This window comes from Phalacrocorax carbo, chromosome 2 (genome assembly GCF_963921805.1).
Source record: "Phalacrocorax carbo chromosome 2, bPhaCar2.1, whole genome shotgun sequence".
Classification (NCBI taxonomy): Eukaryota; Metazoa; Chordata; class Aves; order Suliformes; family Phalacrocoracidae; genus Phalacrocorax; species Phalacrocorax carbo.
Window position 1 is genome coordinate 30,563,887 of NC_087514.1, and position 26,829 is coordinate 30,590,715.

General features: G+C 38.2%; 1 protein-coding gene across 1 annotated transcript in view; it reads right to left on the bottom strand.

Moving 5' to 3' along the window:
• Positions 1-1,441: 1,441 nt before the first annotated feature.
• The window catches only part of RALYL (RALY RNA binding protein like), a 395,931-nt gene continuing 370,543 nt past the window's right edge, over positions 1,442-26,829 (bottom strand). Inside the window, exons 10-11 of the mRNA XM_064442485.1 lie at positions 22,614-22,792; positions 1,442-4,556 (exon numbers count right to left, since the gene is read on the bottom strand). Of these exons, the coding sequence (XP_064298555.1) occupies positions 4,539-4,556; positions 22,614-22,792 (197 nt within the window). The 3' untranslated portion in view covers positions 1,442-4,538. The remainder of the gene's footprint in view (positions 4,557-22,613; positions 22,793-26,829) is intronic.

The following is a 26,829-nucleotide window of genomic DNA, read 5'->3' on the forward strand; positions in this document are numbered from 1 at the left end:
GGATTCCATTTCTTATGTGGAAAACTCCTCCACTCCTCCAAAAATTTTGCATTATTTTTAGAATGGGTTTTCCAACAGGTTCAAAACTCAAGAATATTTGTCCTTGTCCCAAATGACAATGAATAAGGCTCAGAATGGAACTTCATATAAGCAAATAAAAAACCCTGGAATATAATCCTGACTACAACTTAATTGCATAAATTATATTTTCTATACTATATTACTAACCATGCAGTGGGTTAAGTACTTCTCTGTTCCAAAAATATTTGCAATGTAATGCTCCTTTGCCCATAAAATTTTAGGTTGTTTAACATTTTATCCACCTAACACTGCACGATGCTCTCCCTGCTTATTCTTGGCTGATGCTTTAATTTCAGTAATAATTGCCCTCATGCCCAGTATCATCCAACACAGAAACACAGAATTTAAGGTTATCAAAGTGAATTTTTTGATGGTGTTTATTACATAAGATCTTGACAGACAAGTACAGAAAATGGAATTATCTTACTTTACTGTCTTCTTTCCTCTCAGATAAGATATATTCTTTATTTCCATTTTCTAGACTATTGAGGATTCTTCTGAACTTGGAAACTGGAAACTTTTGAAGTTCTCAGGCTACCTTCTCTACTAAAAAGGAATTAGAAGCTATTTTTTGGCTATTATTTAACCTGTAGCAGGGTCCTTGCTGAATGGGGAATAGGGTCCATACAATGCATAATAAGAGTAAGTTGTTTATAAAGTTCACAAATTTGTGCAAAATCTGGCAAAGGTGTAAGAATAGGACAACACATTTAAAAAGGTAGAAAATTACCTGCCATATATATATTATACACATTTCAAAATAGTCTTGCTTCCCAGCAATACCAATATAATTTAAAAACATTCTCATAGACTTTGTGGACCAATTTTCCTTAGTTTGTCTCTATAGCAGCACCTTATGAACGGAATAATAAACTATAAGTAAAAACTGTGTTTAAATACTGACCAGAAAATTATAACTATTATTAACATGTTTTCATAAGTTATATTCATGCTACTTTAGTGAAACATGAAACTTAGAATCTTCCAAGATTAAGAAAAAGCAGTCGTCAAATTCAACAAAATATCACCACTGGGCCTCACTCTCATCCCACTAAAATTTTCCTCTCTTTAGGAAGCTTGTCTCATTTCTCCTCAGTCATTTTTTAGCAGAGGACAGGTCCTTAAATTTCTAACTGTTAAAATGATATCAGTATTTACCACATCTTCCTCCATTTTACTTAAGAGAAGTATTTCATATTATGATTGCCTGTTTCTGTTTGTTCTGCTTGGAAAGTTTGTGAAGAATAGTTGCATTACAGAGCTTTAAATGGTATTTTTCCATGAGAGAAATATATTTTTCCTGCAAAGTGTTTGAGAGTCACATTTTGAGAGAAAAAATTACAAAACTGAATTAGTGCATAAATCAGAGAAAATATTTATTTACAGACATGTAAAAATTATGTTACAACATTTTAAAGAAAACTGTAATGAACCATCAATCTGCTCTACATGGGCAAACCCTGAATGTTTTAATTCTAACTTGCAGTGGCACCTATTAAAAATATGACTGCTTACAAGATTGTAGCTATCTACATAGTTTAAGTACAATGATTTCTCAGAACTAAAAATGGATCTACAGAGAAAACTAATAATAACTGCAATAATATGTAATACAAGAGTTTACAAAAGTAAAAATATTTTTTCTTGATCCAAACTTTAAATTAAATATTTTCTATTCATGCAGCTGCACAGGTTTGAAACAGATATCTGAAATACACAGAGTGTGTAGGTCTGTGTGGAAAATGAATTGTTTTAATTCAGGATTGTCCATAAAGGATTTTATAAGACTGTTGACGATCCAAACCAATTCACAAGATCCTTTATGTTTCTTATTCTTCCATATTGCATGGGATGAGCAATGTTAAAAAAACCACAACTGACAAAACCCATGAAAAACAAGTACAGGTGGTGATGGTAAACAACACCTAGCACACTGCATACATGAAAAGCAGAGACCTATCAAGCTCTGTGGAAGCTACCAGCATCCTCTGAAGTGATTTGAAGCAAACATGCCATTAAGAAACCTCTCTAGTAATTGACTGTACAGCACAGCTAGCTTCTGGCTTGCAAATGAAGTAGTGCCTCATGGTGTTATCAGAGGTGTGTTTTTGTGTTCAAAATATATTCAAGACTTAAATTGTGGTGTGAAACAGTGGTGACATTATGACTGTGCAATCATTTCTGTGAATATATAATCTAAGGGCAATGATTGGAAAGAATTTGTAAAAATCTCATAGAGTGCTTTCAGTGATTATTAGCTTATTTGGAATGGAGGTGGTGAAGAGACGATACACCTAGCTGTTTCTTATACATAGTTTATTAACACTGACTTCAGAACTGATCTCCTTGGATGACATTCTGCATCTTTTAAGTCAGCCAATAATTGAAATGGGCAAAATGCCCGTTGAGCTTCTAAGGTTTGGAGTTCTTTTTTTTAACTGTCAGCCGAAGATGAAGATCCCAAAATGGCAATTCTTTTTGTAATTTTACAGTTAAAAATGATCATAACCTATACTAATAGATAGAAAGTGGAGAAATATTTCACCCTTTGATTTGACCTAACATTTTTCTTACACAGAAGTAATATTTTTTGCTGCACTTTTCTGGGAGAGTCAGCCTTGGTGGATTCTGAAGCTGTTATTCTTTATGCTCAGGCATAACTACTTATACTATTCTTTCCTTAATTAAGTAGCTAGCTACTACTTAGCACTTAGGTAAACCATGTAACTCCACAGACAATAGACAAGCTAAATATAAGATACACAAACATAACTGTGAGTGCTATGTTACATAGTCTCCTAGTGAAGTAAATTCCCACTCAGTAATAGATAATTAAATTCAAATGTATGTTCTTCTTCCAAATGTTTGGATAATATCAGTCCTTTGATAATGGTCCCCATGCTGAAAACCTGACTGGAGACCTTGAGCTCCCACCTCCTCATACCCCCACTGTTTGAGGTGAACTTATCATGTCAGAAACTGTTGGTTTTTGTAATAATACAAAGTTTGGTCTATCAAAGGGTCCCTCTGGTACCTTTATTTTTCTCTTGTTTCCAGCCTACAGAGAATGACTGAAAGGGCAAGACAAGGGTTCATCTTTGTGGTGATGGATGATACCAAATACCAGTGGCCATGGATATTAATGGACATCTGGGCTCCATGCTGCAGACTGGCACACAGGTGGCTCTGAGCTCCATTTGGCTGTGTAAGGTACTTCTTAAATTAACGTCTCCCCCTTTTGGAGGGCCATAGCTATTAAATATTTTTTTCCCCTGCAATCACTTTAAAGACATGTCTCTTTCCATAGGAGTATGTGTCACATAAGGATGTAGATAAATAAATACCTATTCCTTGTTTCTTGTCACCTGCAGTGCTAAGGACATCTAGCTTTGGGATGGTGAACAAGTTGGTACTTCCATTAGAGAAAAAGACCTTGTGTCTATATCATATATAGTTTGATACCCTTAATATCTCAGTAACACAAGAGAAATAATGCATCCATTCTGTTTGAAAGGAAATATGATTTATTAAGAAATTCTATACTGAGATTCCCCCTACAACATCTGTAATAATCAATTATTCCAACTGCAGGTTTTTAGGAGGGCTTTAGGGATTCGGGAATGGAAAGACCACTGCCAAAAATAACCTAAAAAGTAATCAGTAGGATAACTCAGGTTGTCACATATTGTCAGTCTATAAGTAATTTACCTGGCTAGACAGGACACTGACTGTCATGTAAAATTTCCATATGGTAACAACAAACTGCCTTTTGAGACTTACAGGAACAGCTGTAACAACTGTCTGATGAATGGCATCACAGAGAGTGCTTATCTGAAGAAAGGGATTTATAGGAGGATCCAACTGACAGCTTATAAAGGATTGTCCTCTTTCGACATTTTAACTTTTTAGCAGCTATCCCTATTAGTAAACATAATCACTTCCAATGACAAATATAATGAATAAAATAATGGAAAATTCCATACAATGTATTTAATTGTGATCTTGTTTGAATTAAGCTGTAAACAAAGAAGTGCAATATCACCTGACTCTAAATATGGTAAAACAGTAAAACATGCTAATCATAAAAATAGCTTTTAGAAATATACATTTGTATACAGTGTTTCCCACACCTGTTAAATATGTCCTTCATATTATTATGATACAGTACATTGGCCTTTAAGACATCAAAATTAAAAAAATAATACCAATAATTAGCCAGAGAAAAACACATTTACAATCTAAACCATAAAAATCTGACAATTGTACAGCTTAGAACATATAAGAAATGGAGTTTCTAATATTTGAACAATAACGTCCATTTTCATAAGTAAATTGAGTTTTCATACAAATTCAATCAAAGGTGTTGCTAGCCAGTAAGAAACTGCAGTTCACAACTTTCTGTGGGGAAGTCAGATTTTCTCTTCTCAGCCTTCAGGGGGTTCACACATGACATCTCATCACTTGATCTGTAGAAACTGAGAAATAAAATGTTAACTTTAGTATGAAGGCACAAAATTTCCTCCAGCAGAACCTCACAAGGAAGCCAAGACAACTGGGGAAAAGAGGGGACTATGATTTGAATTCTTCACATATTGATCAAATAATGATATCTACCAGACTTTCCCACCTTGAACCTTTGAGGACTAAAAGTCATGTGCCTGCAGCAGTCGATGATCAGGACTGTGCAACGGTCCGAAGTTAGACTACATGGCCTAAAATAACCACAGTGAATCAAGCAGGAGCTGTTGAGGCTGAAGTATACTTTCCCTCAATAATGCTATGTGAACAACTGCTGAATAATTTCTATTTTAGCAGCAGAAAATAGAAGAATGTAACTTAGCTGCCCTGCAATGAAATACTTTGTTTGCATAATAGCATTCAATCTAAATAAACTGTGTATAGGATTCTTTGCTTCAGTCCCATTGTACTGTTTATATACGTTATTCCAGACCATTTGCATTAACTGTGTGCTTTCAACAATGCTTATAGTTACCAGATTGATGGCGTCCCTTTTGACATTGTCTATTTTATTATTGTTGCTGTGTACATGCTGGCTTTAATTGCATGTCCTTTGATTTCTTTTGTTGTTTTACCAGCCACTGTGTGAAACAGCAAGAATCCAGTGTTGGCCAACAATTTTGAGGGTCGTTCTTCCAGTAGAGGCTGGAGGTAGGTTGTGCCTAAAAATCTGAGAGTCCTGCTATCTGGCACATTAATGCTACCAGCTTCACCTAGGCATTCAGTGATGCTGCAGGAGAATATACGATATACCAACTCCACTTACCCACAGAAAAACTGATACCACTTTCCCAATCACATCTGTTTGGAAACTGACAGTAGAAAATGTTAGCAGAAATAGATGTTTTCTTTTTTTAAGTGAAATTTTCAACATAAGCTTTTTTTACTTTTGACAGGAAAAATATCTTTCAATTTCTTCCTCACTTTTGGTTGTTTTTTTTTTCGTAATCATTTTCTATAACTGAAACAGAAAACCGCTGACAAAACTTGGTGCATCTCTGATCAAAACCTGAAAAATTTCTAGACATTCTTTTCCACCAATTTCCCCCTCCTTCAGTGAGTTTCAAGTCTGCCTCCCCCCCGCCCCCTGCCACCACTTCCCAGGGGAAGAAAAAGGATGATTTCTGTTAAAATTTCCATTTATTGACAACTGGGTCTTGAAATTGAAAAGGTTTTATGAGAAATATCAGAGTCCCTGCAGGACTGACCCCCTGCCCTTTGAAGCAGCCAGCCATCAGATTTCTCCCTCAGTGCAAAGGCAGCATCAGATTTATGGTTGTACCCCTCACAGGTAACCAGGATTATGGAGAAAAGCTCATGTGAGAGATCCCAGTTCTTTCTTCTTTCATTTGAAATATCCTGAAACTATTATTCTTTACTTGCATAGAGAAAAAATATTAATCTTCTCTATTTTTAGTTCCTGATCCCTGGACAGACTTAACTACATGAAAAATATTTTTAAATTCTCCTCTTAAATCTGAGAGGCCTAATGGTTGTTAAATAGCTATTCATCTTACAAGAAGTAAAAAAATTCCCATTGTACGTCCTATTAGCTCCAGAGAGTTTCTTTTTTCTAGCCTTTTCTTCACCTATGCTTTGCTGTTCCATTATGCTGTTATAAAAAGCAATAATTATGCAAGTAAGAAGAGAGACAGATATGCAAGTTATTTACTGAAGCTTTTTCCCTGTCATAAACCTTTCAAGCATTTACCTGTCACCAGCACTATAAAGCTTCATTAGGTTACTATTATGAAGTGTTACTGCTAACCATCTGGATCCCAGTCATCAATGCTACTTTGCTGTCATTTAGAAACCATGATAAAAATTTACCAACCCCACCAGCCCAAAATCTTGTGTTCTCCCTTCAGTACATGGGCTTGTTATTTGCCTCTTAAGGCAAATAACTTTTGCCTTAAATAAATTTGCCTCTTAAGGCAAATAACCTTAAAGGCTGAGCAGAAACTTTAAAATCTGAAATAGTTAAGCTTTTATTTTCCATAGAATCACAGTAACCCAGGGCTATGATTAATCTAGTGTAATGCAATACTAATTTTCTTCTATTTCTTTCTTCTGAATAGTGTGCAATTTATCAGCTGGCTTTATGCTAGTGCTGATGATATTAAAAAACCTTGTGATGACTAATTTTTTAAAAATCTTTTTATTTCCTTCCCGTTATATATATAAAAAACATCCTGACACAACAAGGATGAACTGAATTACGTTTAAACCAGCAGTATGACTTTCATTTGATGTAGTTCTAACAGAAAACCACTTTAGAGAGTGTGATTTGAACATAATGCATTTTAAGAATTGAATAACCCAACTGAGCATATAGTCTTGGCAGCCGTAGACAATATCAGAGGAACAGTATATACTGTCCTAATTGCCATCATAATCTCTGAAAAAAGCTGGAGATAGGTTATGGAATATTTATTGGTTCATTTTCTACCCGAAATTATTTTTGCTAGTTTTTTTCCCTATCTGGGTAGTTTTTTGAGCATGAGCTATTGGAATCACTCTTCTTAGGCATAACACTGTATTTCGGTCTTCCAGAAATGCTATTGCTACTGTTATTATAGTTCCAGTACAATCCTTCTAGTATTTTTACCAGACTCAAATTATACTAGATTCAATTAATTTTAACTTTACACTATTACAATGTATATAACATTGGAAAGCCAACATTAAATATTAAACACCTCGCTAAATGAAAGTGCAGTTGTACTTAATGGGCCCCAAACTATAATCACTAAAAATGATGGAGTAAATCAGATAAAATTCAGTAAAAATCTAGAGAGTTTTCCATCTTGTCTTTTAGAGGTTGAATGGTTTTATCACTTCCTCAAAGCCTAGATAATTCCAGTCTTTACATCTGTAGACCTTTAAGAATGCCCTGCATGTCAAGGACGTTTTTTTGTGGGAGATTCTGGCCATCAGGTCACTTGCCAGGTGACCATTTCCTGTAAGCTCTGTGCTTCGTAGTAACCAAGCATGACAGGTAGTTTGCACTCTGTATTTCTCCTAAAAACCTTTTATGAGAAGGCAAACTCAGTGTATGGTTAAGACCTGCAGGCACCATTCTTTTAAAATGATGTGGGCCACCTGTCTCTCCCCAGCCTCCCCAAGAAGCTGGACGCTGTAATGACGACCACCGCTTCTGTGGCAGGAGGGCTCGTGTTGGCTTTTCTAAACTGATTCAGGTGGACTTCATCTGTCTGCAGGAGTCATGGGTTTTGATCTCTGCTAGCTGGATCCAAGCAAAGCTCAGCCTCTTCCCTGTTCTGATTTATTTGCTCTGCCTTACAGTTCTGAAAAAGGGTAAACAACAGGATATGTTCCCTGTTTCCCATAAATATTTAGTTTCCTTCTCACAGGGTTTATGGGAAAGTGCACTGGACTTTCTTTACCATGCTCATCTTCCAGACCTAGATGTACAGGAATAAATCTTACTATATGAGAGAGTAAATTGAACATATGTCCTTGGGAGGGAGTATTAGGAATGCACCATTGTAGTTGTACGCTTCTACGGGAGAACTTATCTTGGGCCGCATACCTCCGGGACACAGGGCTCTACCCACCCTGGGGACAGTGATGCACAGACATCAATATGATGGATGCAAAATGTCCGTCTATTTGGCTGCGTCACACGCTTATATAGCTCTTGCGGTTCCTGTTCCTGCCACTCCTATGGGGAGGAGTCTATCTTTCCGTCACATCCCGTAATCTTCCGGTCGCCGATCCCTGTCTATTCCCCTACACACCATGACTAAATGACACAAAAGATGTACATGATTAACATCTTCCCTTGTTGCTTAGAGAAATGTCCTACAGAATATGGATGTTATAGTATTTACTGTATCATTTACCCCACAATATTTATATGCAATAAGAGCATCCAACAAGTATATGGAAGATGTTCATCTGAAAAAATGCATCTCTTTTTAAGCAATTGACTTTTCTTAATGGCTTTCATGATAACAATCTTAGAAATTCCCAGAAAATGCAGCTAAAGAGTGGATGGGTAGAGGATGGTCTACATACACATGAGCTTGAAACCCAAAGCCTCAAAATCCTTCCCTTTGCTCTCCTGCCTCTTTTTCCTGCCAGACAAACACATTCTTAAGACTGCAATTTTGAGTTTAATAGCTGTAAAGGAGGCATCCGAAGCTAATTCTGACCATTGCCTGGTTTCAGCTAAAATCACATTTCTACCTCTGTCAGGCTTCTGTGAGTAGGAGATTCAATGCCTGACACCTTCCCGGGTTGCTGCTGGTGTCTGACTAGTCTTTGGCAGTGGGTTATGTGGCTGCCATACACCACTTTCTGCAAAACAACTGCAAGCCCCATTAAAATGCAGCTGCTGCACTGTCCTTTCACTCACAACACTGGCCCTCATACTTGCACTACCTCAAGCTGCAACTGCAGTGTGATTGCTTTGATTGCAACTGATGCTCACTCCTATACTGTTATCTGTACAACTGAGAATACTGAATCCAGATCCATGGATGCCACTATTTTGTCCTTTAGGATGGTATACTCTGTTTCATCTCTACTAATTTTTTCTGATTACGAAATGTACTTTCGGGACAGCCAAAGAGGTGAAAAACTGAGTGTTTGCAGAACAGAATTTTTTTTTTTTAACCCCATTGGTTAGCCATTATTGATCCAGATTATTTCTGTAAAATGAGAAAAATCAGGATGCATTACAGAAACTAGTAGTGCAAATTGCCATTCCGTTTATTTGCTGCATCTGACTCAAGACAATATCCTTCCTTTCTGTTGAGCAGGCGGCTTACACTGAATGCAAAACCCAGTAATTTATGTTTGTAAGGTACCATGGGGGCATGCGCTTCTATTGGCTTTTACACAGCATTCATCATCATGAATGGAAATCCGCAAGCAATGAACAGGGCTTACCAAAGAACCTTGAGTTTGTATTAGCTATCACAGCTATGTTCATTTGAAATACAACTTGCGCTTTCTGCCTTGATTTAAAGCATGAAACCTCTGATTAAGTAACACAGCTATATAGGTGATTTAGTATAATGCCCCCATATGAAATGTAAACGCTCAGTTCAGTAGGTGTTAGCAAGAATATGAACGTGCATTACGGGTTTGCTGCTGTCATTTGTAACATTTGTAAAACATGACAGACAAAATTATGGCACTAAAGCAAAACTTTTTATAATGAGCTAGAGATGGAATGTTCACTGCATATAACAAATGGGAGGAATTATATAGTTTGGTAAATATTAATAAAGAATAATTAAAGGAAACAGTTGCACCTTTTTTAAAGCTTTCTTCAGATGATGAAACCCTAATAATTATCTTTTGTACTCTGTCAATCATACTTTAATTGCTGAAAACACTACAGAATCGTTTTTCTGTTCAGTGAACAGCTTAATTGCTTTGAAGAGTTAGTACTTACGTGTGTACATGTGAGAATGGCTGCTTTACTCATCAGTGAAAACAAACTTCTATCTCCTTTGTATTAAAATGCTCTGTTTCACTTGCTCGCCCGATAAAAATCAGCAGGAAGAATGAGACAGCCCTATCAAATACTGATTTTTCCCCTAGACCAACATATCTTTTCTTTCCCAGAGTCCTGTGTAGGCAGATTTGTGATGAATAATGTTGGGTGTAGTGGTGGAGACAGGATCTAATATTTGGAGGACACCAGTGAGTTCATGGTGCAGTTGAGATGACAGTCAGGTGTGATGCTGAAGGAATGACTTTGGGTTAGTATCACCATGGTCATTTGAGAGCTTTGCTGAGAGGGGCTATGAGGGCAGCAAGGAGGAAGAGGGGCAGAAGTGGATCTGTCCACCTCACTTTACTCTGTAAGCTTTCCTCCTACTCTACTGCTTTGTTGCAGCAAAATCTTCCTCTGCAAGGCCCTTTTTAGCTATAGGAGAAGACACAGGGAGTGGTAGTGTAGTTGCTGGTGACAGTGGGAGGGTTCTGAAGCTAGAGGCATTGGACCTACTGTAGAGCATGGGGTGAGCTGCAGGACCTCCAAGCAGAACATGGAAGAGGTGGGAAGGTAGGAAGGTGGTGTTTTTGCAGCACTCGCTGCCCTGAAGCCTTTATCCAGAATACACCCACAAGGCTACCCAATGGTAAAACTGTCCTCCCACCACCCCATTTCATGTTCTCTCTTGGTTGATATAAGGTGAGACTGGGAACAAAATGAAAGCCAAACCAAATACAGTAAGGCTTGACTGATGCTGTCCGCAGAATTCCTTCAGCTTGTACCAGTGTGCTTTGAGAACAACTCAACACCTTCTTGGGATCCAGTGCCAGTATAGCAAAGGAGAAAATGTCCCACTTTCTTTTAAACCTGAATATGAGTGGATATTCACAGTGAATTCCCAGAGATATGACTCTCATTGGAGATCACTAGGTGTTTTCTGCTTCTTAGGATTGTGCCTGATCAATGAGGAGCAAGACTAACTGCTAGTAGGATCCACAGTAAGGATCATCCTTGATCATTCTGAATGCTACAAAGGAGCTGGTTTTAGGATGCAGAGTTCTGTCAAAAACTTGTAGAATAAAATTGCTACTGATTTAACCTCTGCTCAGTGTTAGAAGTAGCAATTCTCTGGTGTAAGGTGGTGGTCCAATTAGTATGAATGCCTAAGGCAATAGTTCCTGTCCTACCAATGCCAAGGGTGCAGGCTTGAACACACGGCTTAATGTATAAAGGAACTACTAAAACTTGTACCCTGAGGCCACTTCCTATGTCTACATTTTAAGTAGTATGTTTTTAAAATATATGAAAGTAGGAGCTTATGTATTACTAGAACTACCTTAAACTAATTACACAGAAAGCACCTGCTAAACTTTCCTAGTATTGGCAAATTAGAATTTCAATAGGTTTCAAAAACCAAGTACACCCATGCAGGAAAAAGAAATCGTATGCTATGATGGTAGTGTGATCAGGAATGTCTTATCTAACCAAGAGGAGTTTTTTCAGTTACTTGGAGGCAGAAGTTTTACTCAACATAAAGATCAGGTGGAGCGAGGTAAGAAGCAAATTAATAGTGAAGGAATGGGGAGGAGAGCTTGCTGGAGGAAGCAGTTGGAAGCATTTAATGTGAGATGACAGAGATACCAGGAAAGCTCAGAGTAAAACAGAGGAAAGAGGAGAGGGATGAGACTAATAATGGTGTACAATGGATACTTAAATGGTAACAATAGTGTATCGAAATGAGACAGTCAGTTAAGTATAAAGGATGTAAAGTTACCTGTGAAAGACCTGGTTTGGGAAAGTGATCCAGATGGAAATGACAATAAAAACTGGTCCCATTTTAAACAGCTTTCACTTGGTGTTTTCCTGCGTAATACTTATTTGAATGTGAAGTGCATAACTTCTTTGTTTTGTGAGGATTTCAAGAGTTGTTTTGTTACAAATAAAAATCGCAAAGCAAAATGGTGGGCTCAGGGTTACACTGTGGTCTGCAAATGGTGCATAATCATCTAATAGCTCAGAAGGGATTAGTGTGACTCTGCAGAGAGGACAAAGAGAAGAATTTAGCCTTTTGAGTCTCTGTTTATTGGGGCTGGAACACAACTTTCTCTTTTTGAAAGACATTATAAAACTGTAGTGTACTTTTAGAAATCAATAGCAACAATAATTTGGAAACTTGAGATGCACATATCAGCATAACAGGCCGGCTAAGATGGTTTTTGATTAACTTCCAAATCTTCATTTTGGCAGACTGAGCTTGTTTTATTCCTTACTGATTGCTTTTTTGTTGAATTGGCAATTACAGTTCTATCACCTAAATAACTTCCCTTTTCTGAGGTCCATAAATGCCTATGTTCAGATAAATTCAAGCTGCCTTTCATGTTTTGGTATTAATCATGCAGAAAATCTTCTTAGTTACACTTTTATATTTCCTCAAAAAACAGACCTTTTTGAATAATTGGGTCACTAACTGCAGTGGCTCTGCAATTTGTACTGAAAAAATAAAAACATTTAAAATGTGTGTCTTTTTATATGGAAAAATAATAATCTTTCGGCTTTTGTGTTTACCCCTCTTTACTTGTGTGAAGACTTTAAACAGAAAAATGTTTCCTCTGAGAGTTTTTCATTCAGCATTCTTGAGGCTCAAGCATATTGATAATGGCTGTGAAATGAGTGTTTTCTAGGGGAACTAAAGCTATTCAGTTTCAAAGACTGACACACCAGGAAAAATGTGTGATGCATGGTAATTGCGCAATTTTAGTTAAATCTAAGAATTTAAGGATTAAGCTGATAGGCTCAAATCCATAGCCAAACACAGACCCAATGGCAGGCCTGAATCGTTGAGGAGGATTTCAGTGTCCCAGTGAGAACCTAGAAAACACCAGTGTCCCCTTCCCATTCTCTCACCACTTTCCCACTGCACCTCATACTGCTGCTTTGTTACCTCCACTAGGTTATTATTCTGATACCTGTTATTTCTATACAGGACTGGGGAATGTTCAAATAATAAGTGAACCAAACCCAACCTAGCACTTCTCACAAGTCATCCAAAGTCTACTGGAATCAACCAAAATACAGGGAGGCAAAAGAGCAGCTCCATCAGAATAAGTGAAATTTATACTTGCAAAAATATTCACGGGTGGAAACTGAAATCAGTCTTCATATTTAAAGTGGGGAGTTACTTCAATGAAACCTGATGTTTCTTTACCAGCCACAAGTTACAGCAAAAAGCTTGCGATCTTTTTTAATAAGCCTCTGTCACCCTCACCTGAAAAGGGATCTGGGTTTGCTTTTGGCTGTCCCCAGTTCTGTACTGAACTCAGAGGTTGACTCTATTTTCGTGAATTTTAGGCTAGCAAAGTCTGTGGAGCTAATTCTGATTTACTTAGATAAAATAAATATAACCAGGGCACTAGTACTGAATATTAAGGTCAATTATGTTATATCAGAGAGGAATTCAGCTCATTTAGATGAGTATTTTGTTTACACATCTGAGAGGATTTTTGGCCTCATCTGACATCATTATTCGCCTCTGAATCAATTCACAGGTTGGTTGTTTTTCTGTGATTTTTTTTGTGTGTGTTTGTTTTTTAAATTGGAGGCAAAACAGTTGTTTTTGACAGTTGAAGCTGAGCCATTAGAATTAAATATTTTGATGTCTCAGAAGCATCAAGCACCATGACTATCTTATTCTTACCTAAAAGCTTAAGACAAACATATTGCCCTGCCTAAAAAGAAAAAAAAAAAGAAAAAAGAGAAAAAAAAAACCCAAAAAACTCAAAGTGAAATTAGCACAAAAATGAATAATGAATACTAAATAATGATAAATCTGCTGAAAGTGGGACAATAAAGAGCAGAGTTCCCCTTCTCCCCAAAACACAGAAACTACACAAGCTACCCTTTCAAAACATAGCTCCATAGGAAGGCAGTGCATGAGCTTGACACAAAGAACTTTGAGAATTTCTAAAAAACATTAAAACATGCTTAGTGGTGTAGAAATCAGAAACTTTTTTTTATATCAGATATATTGCCGAGGTGTCACCCATATCGGTGTTTCCAAATAGACATATTGCCAAACTTCTGTGAAGCTGCAAATCCCACATGCAAGCCAGTGCTCTGTATGGACAGGCACTTGCTAAATGAGTGTGCTTAGGACTAGCCTTGTGCAGCATTGGGCTATAACCAGCCATTGCTTAGGTTAGTCTGAATATCAGGATTTAGTGACCATTTCTTGCAATGGTTCTCAGAAAGTAAAGCAAGCACACACACCCCACACCCCCCCTTTAATCTTTATACCCATTTATTGCCTCAGAAAGGATGTACCCCTTTTAAACTGCTGAACATGGGTGGTTCTTCTGTGCTCAGTGGGATTAACAGGGTATTGGAGAATCATAGAATCATAGAACAGTTTGGGTTGGAAGTGACCTTTAGAGATCATCTATTCCAACTCCCCTGCAGTGACAAGTGACATCTTCAGCTAGACTACGTTGCTCAGAGCCCTGTCCAGCCTGACCTTGAATGTTTCCAGGGATGGGGAATCCACAATCTCTCTGGACAACCTGTTCCAGTGTTTCACCACCCTCATTGTAAAAAATGTCTTCCGTGTATCTAGTCTAAATCTACCCTCTTTTAGTTTAAAAGCATTACCCCTTGTCCTGTTGCAACAGGCCCTGCTAAAAAGTTTGTCTCCATCTTTCTTATAAGCCCCTTTTATGGGAGATGACACATGTTTCCTGCTCTTGCTATACGTGCCTGGGCATTATGCTGGAAGATGCTGGTGAAGCTTAATGTTCACCCTGCCGGGTCTGAAGGGACCTGTCCAGAATTGCCTTGCATATAGACAGACCTCAAAAAGAGAGGCCATGCTAATAATTATTGGCAAAAAATGTAGGAAATTAAATGATGACTGAAACTTCAGGTAGGTCAAGACTGATGGCAGGGTGCAATGAAAAAGTAAAACAAATTAATTGAAGAGTATATTCTATGTTGTTCAATGAGCAAAAGTAAAATTTGCAGTTTTCTTGACTAGAAAGCATATAATTTTTATAAGTTTAAGCTATATATTTGGGGAATGTTCCTTTCCCACATGTTGGCTGTAGGGCCAAAAGCGCCTATTGTTTTGCTATCAGAAAGAGGCGATGAGTCTACATGCACGTTTGATCCGCTGAGACACATTGCCCACTGCATTAGCTCAGGGGCAAAGCTGCGAATGAACATTTCCTGATTCCCTATCCTTTCCTTAAAAAAAAAATAAACAGAAGAAAAAAACCTTCTTTTCAAGCTCTTTTGCATCAACTCTGTAAGATTCTAATGGCTGTAAATTAATTTTATTATTTACTTTATAAATGTTTTAGAAGTTTTATACTTTTGAGGTTTTTTTTATTTGGGGATTAAATAATATAGAGCAGGTTCAGAGGAATAGATGTGAAAAGGGAGGAAATTATTTTGCTCATTCATTCTACAAATATGCAGTTACAGGCAGGAAAGTCTAGCAGAAGGAGAGACATAAAGTGCATAACAGTGCTTACATTTTCTGCAGGTTCCAATGTGATATGTAGGGTAAATGATGTAAATAATAATTTGAAAAATATTATGTAGCCAGTAAGGGGTAGCCTGGTTAAAACCCTGAACACCACATAGCAAGTCTTCCTCTGAGAAATCGACTGCCAGGAAAAATGGGGAGGAGGAGCTGGTAGCAACAAGGCCGTTCCAATGACTCGCTCATACAACAGGGTGTGAACAGCAAACAAGTCTACTGTGCTGTTGCATATATTAAATATAACAAAAGGGCATGTCAGGAAGTTTCTTACAATTTTTGATTTCATGACATGCTTTTATTACTTTCTCCATTTTTTCAGTCACAGGTTATTAGATTTACTGCAGCTTTGGAAAGTACAACACATTAGTATCTGTCTGGTATGCTGCCCCTAATGACTTTCTTAGCTTGTTCAGGTACAAACATCTTGCACTGATATTTATCAAGTGAACACAATCTTTTACCTATTCATTTGTCTTAGGAATGAAGAGCTTCATGTTTCCTCTGATACAGAAAGCAAGATTTCAATGAAGTCCAAAATGTTCAGTGCATTGAAAAGACTACATTGTGCTTGGTCTCCATGATATTTAAAGTAATCTAAATAAGATTTCTGGCACAATGTTGCTTCAGCCATTACCATTAATTAGAAATTTTGTCATTTTTTTTCCTAAGTAGTATTCCATATAAATGCACTCAGCGAGCTGCAAATTGTCACAGTAGCTATTGAACTTTCTGACATGCCTAATCAGCCTAATTCTACTGATAACAGAAGAATCGGTCTGATCTGCCCTGATGCTATTGACAGAAGAAAAATGTATCTAAAAGAGCAATTAAAAATCCAGTTTGATTAAAGTGATAAATTAAGTACTATCAATCCTATCACATAGTCACATATTTGATCAATCTTGCTATTGGAGAGATGAAAAATTGGGCTTAAAATACATGAAATTCATTAGACAATTTTTTATTCCTTTTCTGTAGATCTTATTCTACCCTCTGCTGAGTATTTTCATCATTGAATTGTCATGCAAAATAATACAAGTGAAGAAAGCTTCACAGTTTCATACAGATTCTCTATTAAAATACTTTAATTTCTCTTTAAATGCTTACAGGAAAGGAAAATGTTTTTAATGAACTTTAGCCAAAGTACTAGTTGGTTCCATTGATTTAAACGGTATTTGCATCAATTCTTACAAGAAATATAGTTATTATTTTATTATAACATTTTTACTTTTGCATAATTAAACTCAGTGCAGCAAGAGGATTATCCTGAGGTTTTTGTTTGTGGCAGTTTCTGGTATTTATGTTTGAAACATGATTCTCTATCAGACTTCAGAAACAAATCCAATAGGCTGGAAACATGCAGTGCAGGGGTGGAGAAAAGGACAAGAGTAAGAAATGAAATATCCTTGAGAGGTAAATATAACTGAAATATACTTAATAGAAGAGAACTATAATTGTTGAAATAACTGTGGTAAATCTACATTGTAACCAGAACTGGGCCTTGCACAGTCTCTGTACCTTTTGTTTCTGATATAATTTAATAAAAATGCTTCTCAAGACATCTTATTAAAGGTGACTCATTATTGTGAAACTCCCATCTAATGCTTGTGTGGCTTCATTATTTTTAGTGTGGCCACACCAGCATAAAATCACAATGCTGTGACTGTGAACATATCCTTCAAATTCCAGCCAAGCACTAACCAGAGTCTGATCTGAGTTATGGCACCATAAATCTATTGTATTTGAAATCATTGGGATCACATGCTCTACCAGAAAACACTGTTTGCTCTACTGAATGCTTAACTACTGAACCACTGCTGTGCTGTTATTATTATAGTTATTTATTATGAAAGGCTGACAGTTTGATAGAAACTATTCTTCTCAGGCAATGTAATATAGCTATGAGTGCTTGTGTATAACTCATTCCAATTAATTAGCTTGTTGGTATTTTATTAAGCATTAGCCAAAAGTGATTTTTTCCAAATCTATGATATTTCAGGCTTTCGGCTAATTAATTGGATGCCCCCTTTGTTATTTACAAGGGGATCGAGATGATAAGTTACAGTTCATTTTGAGCCAGTGCTTTCTTGATGATCGATTAGCACCATTTGAAACAAGTTCAGAGAAGTTATATGAAATGTTCTGGGCCTGCACTGGGTTGTCTGGTTGCTAAATCAGCAGAGTAAGGAAACCACCACAGAAGCTGATTCACAAATGTTTTTCCTGCATGCTCTCAGATGTGCCACACACTACTAACTGTACTTGTAGTAAGGAGAAGGGGCTTGTTTTAGAGGCAATGAGGCCAAACTGCTTTACAAATATCAAAACATGTGTTGAAGTGTGCAACAAAGGTGACTTTTCTGCTCTCTGCTGTGCAGCCACAGGAATAAGAGGAGGTTATTAGTTTTCCTTCCCACTCCTTACAATTTAAAGACATGCCAGCACCTAAAAACTGCTTGATGTCACTGATGAGTTATGCTCTGATGATTTGTGGCCTGTTTGTGATTCGTGTGTGAGGCGAATTTAGTAAACATGAAGATCTTTCTTCACAGGAGCTTGTTTTCTATAAGGCAAGATGGGAAGCTGTGTAGGTGTGTTGTTTTCTACACCGCGCTGTTGAGGGACAGTTTAGATTAAAAGCAATAAGAGTGGTGTGTTCGCACTTGGAGGGAGCACAAAGATTTGTAATTCACTGCAACTAGAAACAGTTCAATGAGAGGAGCAGACAGAAATCCTGACTCATGCGTCCTGTAAAATCTGGGATAACCAACTACTTGTTTTTTTATCTAAAAGGAGCAATGGAAACAGACCTGAAGTTTTCATCCACTCCAGCTATTCTAACGATCAGTTAAGTGATGTGTTGTAGAGTAAGCTCAGGAGCTACATTCCAAGTGAATGATTATTTTTATATATATATAGCTACAACATCTTATCAAATGCCCTTGTATAAGGGGCAATGGAAGGCCAATGTGTAAGAGCAGGTGGGTGAGAAGCATATGACTCTTCACTGAGCAAGTTGAAGTCAACTATTTGACTCTGTCAGTCTCTCCTAGCATATATCTGAAATAATAATTTAAATAATTCTTCAGGATGTCTATGCAGCAGAAGTCTTTGGGGATTGTTCTAAAATGATCCTTAAGCTGGAATATCTGCAGAACTGGCAACACTTACTGAGACATGTTTGTGGGCAAACAGTACGAAAGAAACTTTCCCAAGAGGTGAAGTTTGATGACTGTAGCAGATACTTCAAATGCAGCATGTCTTGAATTAGAGTTCAGATGGGCAATCAAGTTATTGTGGCGTAAATCTTTTTCACACTTCAGCTGAGCCTTAACGACTGTTTGTGGGTATGACTTTAGTCCATAGAAAATGACAATGCGGAATGAACAACATGCTTATCTAAATGGTGGATGGAGAAGGTGTACAGCTGTTGAATGTGATGTGTTTTTGTGTGTGCAGCCAGGCAGGCAAATGAAGAGGCTGAAGCCTCCTTAAATCCATGCCTGACTTAACTCAGAGCCAGGCTAAACTACTTAGCATTTCTTTACAGTTGGTCTAGGCTGAAAGCAGGCATGGGGACAGCTGCCATCAGTCAGTTAATGTGCAGTAACCTGTTCTTTTAAATAGAAAGTGTGAATTTACAGAACTTATCCTACCACCTAAACCCACAGCATACATCCTGCATAGTCACTTTCTTTTCAAGTTAGAATTAGAAATAGAGAAAGAAATATATTTTTGAGTCCAAAGATGCAGACCCACATACACAGATTCAGAGGCTCCATTCTGGCAGCTTCTGCACTCTGGCAGTAGGTCTGAACACTTCCTTTTACTGACAGCTTAGGGCTGGTCACAGGGGAAACAAATAAGAGACAACAGGGTATTGTGTTCAGCAAAAAAAGTCCTGCAGCAGGTTATTGGCAAATGGCTTGGCAGGAGATTTACAGCTAAATATGAAGCACTGCAAAAAAAAAAAAAAGTTTAGGTCTAAATCGAAGTCATGTTGCTCTCTCTCTCTCTAATAATGTTTTTCAGACTAGTGGACTGACAACCAATTTTTGGTGCTGAGCTGACTTCAGAACATCAGCTATGCCCATTTCAAATGTTTTTCTATTTGCTCTGCTGCTCTTAGTGATGGAAGAAAAGATTTTTTTTCATCATCACCCAAAATCCCTTTACCTTTGTATTTGGAAAAGACTATAGATTTCATTTAAAATGCCCTTTGGAGGGGTATTTCTTATTCTGAGTCCAAGGTTATGTTTTTACACATGGAAAGTTTGCCCTAATTGTTTCACATTTAACACTTTTCTTGTTAACATCCCTTTTTTTTCCCCTCAAATGAGTTGCAACTGGCTCCATTAAAATAATGACACCTTTGCTATTAGTCACCTCTTTTTCCTAAATAACTCAGTTTTCTTAAAATGGGAGAACATCATCTGTTAAGACCTCTTGTGTTATAACAAGCTTGTCTACCTACTTTAATTTTCACTAAGCAGAGTAATACCAGATAGCAGGGCACAGAACAGGTAGAAGCAGACTGAAATCCCAAGTACTCCTTCTGGGGTATTCACAATATATTTGATAGTATTCTTATTGACTTTCCAGTTATACAGCTATCAGAGATTGGAGTGGAAAGTAAAACTTACAGGAACTGGCCATTATATCTGCATAGATAAATGTCAGTGTAAGTGAAAGACAGACTAAATTACAATATGCATCATAAACTACCAGCTTCATATTACAACAATAGTGGCCAATACTGCCAAGTGTTTGGGTAAAAACTGCGGAGGAAAGATGCACAGTTCAATTTATAATTGCTTCTCCGTGGGAAACACCCATTGCCTGAGATTTCTTTGAAGTAATCCTTTGCAGAGCAATCCTTTATCCAGTCCATAGCAGTTTCTCATTCACTGATCTCCCTAGGCTTTGCAAAAGAAAGAAAGTGTTATTATCCCATCGTAGCAGGGAGGAAAACTAAGGTGAAGTGGCCTCTTCCAAAGCGTGATGAAAATTGCAAGGGAGGATGAAAAGCAGAGATTTTACTTCAGTGGCAATCTCAGTTCCGAGCTTTAAAGTGTGCAGTACTGCCAGCTTCTCAGCTACAGGGTCCAAGCATTTAGGAAAGTGGAAGGCATGAGGCTGCCTGGCTCCACCGCCCCGGCACTGGGACAGGGTGTGCTTTACCAAGATGATGCACATAAGCACTCTTCCCTGGCCTTTCCTTGCTACCACCACGCTGGTGTTGTGGAGATATCATTCATGAGCAGTAGGGCACAAGGCAGAGGACACCTCTCTCCATGTGCAAGCAGCCACCTCCTCCCAGCACTCAAGAGACTCAGTAACAGCATGAAAAGCAACTGGAGCCGGTTCCTCCCTGTGCCTTAAACGTGTGGTTCAGACTTCTGAGCTGTATTTGGAGCTGTGTCTGCAACACACTGCACTTCAACTAATGCCATAACATAAATCTTGGAGAGATTTTTTAACTGGGAGGCAGCAGTGTGCAAATGTGGCTGTGCCGATCCAGACTTTCACTGCTAATGAAGTCTTCCAATGCTGCTTGGTTTTTTGGAAACTTTCTTGCTTAGGCCTTTTCTAGATGAAAAATTTTCTTCTACATCATACTTCATTATATAGTGTAGATATATTCTACTTATGTCATACCCACAGGGTGAAAAGACAGCAGTAAGGGGCTAATATACTGTATGTTAACTTCCCCACTTGGTTGTCTGCAGTATGGAATCTGACACCTAATTAGTGCAAAACCCACCAGTCTTGCTAAACTGTGGTCACCCGTATTGCTAATACCACTTCAGCTGATCAGATATCAGCCATGATGGGATATTATATTTACAACTGTTTATTCATTACAAAATGTCAAGTTCCTACAAATTCAGAGTGGCAACTGCTTACAGAGGTCCCTCATACCTGTACAGGAGAACCTGTTGATTTGAGAAAAAGTGATAATGTTATCTATTCTACATTGCATGTTAAAAAATGAGGGGATTCAGGTTGCAGTAGCTTCTCCTGGGCATAATGCTATACAAGATTTATAAATTAAAGAGGGCCTTGTGCTGCCTAAAGGGACACAGACCCTCAAATTAGCAGTAGGCTTAAACTGCTTTTGCAGTAAGCAGTACAATACACTGGTTATTCACATGTCCTGTTACTCCAGACTTGGCACTGGTTCACCTATGCCTGTTGCTGACTGACTTCTGTTGACATCACTGACAGATTTTTACAGTGCAGACATGATTAAATAAGTGTTAAAAAGCAAGCAGGGACAGTGACACTGAGCAACAGAAGTGATTTCTGCTGAAAGCAAAAGAAAATGGAAGCTGGGAAGAGAGGCAGAGTATTATAGAGCCCCTATATGACTGATCCATCCTCAGGAATGAAGAAAAAAGTATAAATCTGATTTTTAAAATATTTTTTATTGTTTCTCTAGAAGAACTTAGAATTTTGACGACATGATGTGCATTTCGTGAAAGGTGCAGGCTCAGGCTGAAAACCCAAATGTTTATTTGGTGACCATTTCTTAGGGAAAAATCCTTCCATCAAAAAAATCTGTAGCCGCCAATGGAGCCTGTGGAAGATACACATGGAAGACAGGGACTGGGAATTATGGAGGAGCACATGTTTGCTAATGAGAAAGTTCTCCATTCTAGAATCTTATTTGATTTTGAAATGCTCCATTTAGGAAAACATGGCTGCTTCTCCTCCCACCCCCTATCTGCATGTCATTAACTGTAAAATAATAAATGTAAACCAATTTAAAGTACATTTCATTTCCTTTCTAAAGTCACCAATTGTAGTAAAATATATTTTTCTTGTCTATCCTCAGACGGCCCTATGCTTAATTGATGCTACAGTGTATGAAGAACGTAGGACTAGGCACTAGTTGCGGAACATCACAGTGATGTGTGAGCTTTTATTGTTAACCCAGACTGCTGGTTCTCTGTGTTTACTTGTAGCAACTGTATAGACAGACGTGGCATGGTTATTCCTTACCAGCTCATTGCTGCCATCCTCATCAAAATCCTCCTCTATTCCATCAGTCATCTCTTCTCCATCCCCATCTGCATCTGGCCCTCCTTCAATTGGCTCTTCTGTAGAGTTATCTGCGGTCTCTGATATGCATTCCTCTTGAATCAAATCAGCATTATCTTCTATTTGTTTCTTTTGAGCTTCTGTAAGGAAAACATACTCTGTAGAAATTCAGTAGCCTTCCCTATTGGTGGTAAAGAAAAGTGCTCTGAGGAAGAAACCTGTTTCCCATCTCCAGATGAGCTAGCTTTGTAAAAATCAGTGTGTTAATATCTACCAAGCAAATATGATCAAAACCTTTGCTTTCAAAACATTAATGCTTAAATCAACCATAGTACCAACATGCTCATCTATTCCATTTGGTGGATGAAGGCTTGATTTACCAGTGGACCCAGCTTTTGATTTTCTGGACTTTGCCCTGGGAATCCAATTGGCATAGTCGCCATATACTTATTTATCTGCAGCCAACGAGTAATACATAAATCCCTATGCTCTGAGAAGTGGAAGGCTGTTAATTGCCAATAAGTGAGCTAGGATTTGCATATATTTGCTGTGAATACATCTCAGAAACCATACATATAATCAACAAATCCTTCTAGACAACCAAACGTACTCTTTATGGAGTAAAGTAACAGTTTCCCCTGTTGGTATAATGTGCTGAGGTAACTGGAGAATGCCGCTCTCGAAGTACCCAAATATAGGGCTTCCTATAATTTCCATAAAGCAGTGAAAAGAAAGACCATTTCCAGGGAGGCCCAGAGCATCTGCTCTGGCTGGCTTAGTGCAGATAGCTGCACTGTTGTGATTATGTGTTGCGAGATTCCTGGGTATGCTGAGGAATTTCATTCAGCCAGCAGAAATCCAGAGGAAGATCAAGGGAGGAATAACAAAGGCTGACCAGAAGAGTGGTTGGAGGGGTCAGAGTCTTATTCCTATGCACATCAGGAGTTTAGATGAAAAGCTTTATGTACTCAAAGTGAATATAGGCCAGAGAACTGGTTGCCTGTAGCTGGAATACCAATGTCTTTTCAGTCTGAGGGTGACAATACCCATCAATGATCAAATTTCTAGAACAAAACCATTTCTTTCTTTGTTAGATTGACTGTTCTTTAACACTAGTAGTACATCACCTAGCTTGTTGGACAGGCAATGAATCTGCAGATTGCCTGTGAAGCTCTATATTTTTCATCTCTTCAAATTTATTATTATTTTACTATAAATTATTACCAGCTGCATATAATATTCATATCTGCTCACACTTTTCTGCATTATAGTCTTAAACCAAGACATTTGTTTTTCCTTCTACCTCTGCACATTTATTTTGCAACTTACTTTCATCTCTTCAGTCTTTGTTAGTCTCTAATCCCTCATTTTCAAATTTATTTACTGAAGACACGTAACAAGTAAGTTTTTCTCCCTTAGTTACATAATTTCTTTAGAAAGATTGTTGGACTTAAAGAATAAAACATCATCTTAGATGACTGCTTTGACAGTACTGTAGTCACCCATATTAGTAACGATTCAACCCATGGACCCTCATCATCTATTGGTAAGGTGCTCTATACAATACCATGCTGGTTATAAGTCATTGTGTTACTTGCCTTGAAGTGCAAGGAATTGTGGATTGAATCAGTTATGCCTACTATGTCCTGCCCCATCACCTTTTGCTTCAAGCAACTTCTGAGATTAACCCAGGCGTGGCAGTGACAACTGAATCAGCTTTGGCCAAGGCTTTCAAAAAGGGTTCCTGAAATTATGGACTTAATACATTTAAATGGGAAAACTTTTAGGATACAGATGCAAAAAAAAATCAGCTCACTTACTTAATTGTCTGAATGAGAAAGTAGACTGGGTTCTTCAGGGGATTCTAAAATACCAGCTCTTCTGGGCTCTTCTGGGAAGCTAAACTTAAGATCCTGCCTTTCAGCACCCACCTCTGATATTACAGGGAGAATATTAATCTCTAACTATTTTTTTCATGTCAAAACAGCTACTTATCCCCGGCTTCCCAATTTAGATTTTTACAAAGGAGCTATTCCTGCACTTTCCCTATGTACAGGAAATCATCTTATCTGTATTCCCCCTGTTGGAATGGTCAGGTATTGATAATAGTAGACAACAAAACATCAGCTGTTATTGTCAGGAGAGTTTTCATGCAGCTGTTGAGCAGTAACCAATGTATGCACCGTGCTTGTCCAGCTTGTCTGTTTAACCTGTCGCATTCCTCCAGATCTATAACTTCTAGGTTTAATAATTAAATATTCTTCATGAAAGTGATGCAAACTTATAAAACCAGAAGGGCAAAATGATGGCTTGATTTTTGTTTTGTGTAGACGAGACATAGATCCTCTCTCTGATCCCGGTCTTAGTGAGGCCACATCTTCTGGCAGAGGGAAGTAAGAAAAAATATTGCCAAACCATACAGAAAGAACAAAATCGTCTCACATGTGACACCATAAATGAAATAGTTCAGCTACTGATGTAGCCTCATCTTATACAAATCTTTTAGCCGAGGAAGCAATCATCTGCAGACTAATCACCCAGGCTGCATAACCCTCTTCATCAGCTCAGGAGACTTAAATGGGGATCCAGGTTTACTGGTGTCTGAGTTATTTTTTCTCCTCACACCCTCTGATGAGAGGCAAGGAATATGGGGGACAGGTTTTGCACCTGATGTTTTAAAACATCAACAATTTGAAACCAGTTTTTAGTCTCAGAGGAGATTATTCATTGCTTGTCTTCAAAAGGCATAACAGTATGATTCAATACAAATCAACGCTTTCCTCTTTGAGCTGATTTCTATTTAAATGAGTTCACTACAGTCCTTTAGCAAAAGCGAAAATTGGATATCAAAGTACAATGACATGCAGGTTGTTTTGCATAGTAATGGATTTTATATAAAAGCTCTCTGAAGTAGGGATGTGCCATCTCAGAGTATTTCAGCACACAAGTGATTCAATGGAGTGCCTCGCAATTACATCTTCACTGATTACACTAACTTTTATATAACTTGCATAAAGTACAAAATAGAATATAATGAATACATATTGTGTATGGTTCTCCTAAAAGAGATAATCACGCTCTGTACTAATGGTTTACTTTAGAGTTGGAAGAAACTGCACACAGTACTTGAGGTGAGGCCACACCAGCGCAGAGCAGAGCAGGACAATCCCCTCCCTCGACCAGCTGCAATGCAGGGCTTGATGCACCCCAGGGCACGATTGGCCTCTTGGCTGCCAGGGCACACTGTTGGCTCATGTTCAACTTGCCATCAACTAGAACCCCCAGGTCCCTCCCTGCAGAGCTGCTCTGCAGCCTCTGGTTCCCCAGCCTGTATGGACATCCAGGGTTGCTGTGCCCCAGGTGCAAAATCCATCATTCTCTCTTGTTAAACTTCATGCAGTTGGTGATTGCCCAGCTATCTAATTTGTCTAGATCTCTCTGCCCTTGAGAGTGTCAACAACTCCTCCCAATTTTATGTCATCAGCAAACTTAATTAGTATTCTTTCAAGTCCTGCATCCAAGTCATTTATGAAGACATTAAAGAGTACTGGCTATAAGATGGGAGACCTCTTCACTGTCTACAGCTTCCTCACAAGGGGAGGAGGAGGGGCAGGTGCTGATTCTTCTTTCTGGCAAGCAATGAGACGACTGGAGGGAATGGCAGGAAGATGTGCCAGAGGAGATTTAGGTTTGATATTAGGAAAAGGTTCTTCACCCCGAGGGTGGTGGAGCGCTGGAACAGGCTCTCCAGGGAGGTAGTCACAGTGCCAAGCCTGACAATATTCAAGAAGCCTTTGGACAAAGCCCTCAGACACGTGGTGTGGTTTTGGGGTTGTCCTATGCAGGGACAGGAGTTGGACTCGATCACCCTTGTGGGTCCCTTCCAACTCAGGACATTCCATGATTCTATGATTCTATGAAAAGTACTCACTTTATCTTGTGGGGTAACTATAACAGCTGAGAGATTGGTCCTTGTCTGTCAGCTTAGAAAATGGTTGTAAATAAAAGCTAGGGTTTTTTAAAGAGCTGGTTTTGTGGTTTTCTTTTTGTTTGTTTGTTTTTTAAATTGTTAACCACAAAATATTTTTCTGTAGTGTTCTGCCCTAGGAAGACATTAATTACAGTTATTTCTGAATGCCAGCAGGAAACCTCTGGGTTCAGAGGGATACTCCCACAA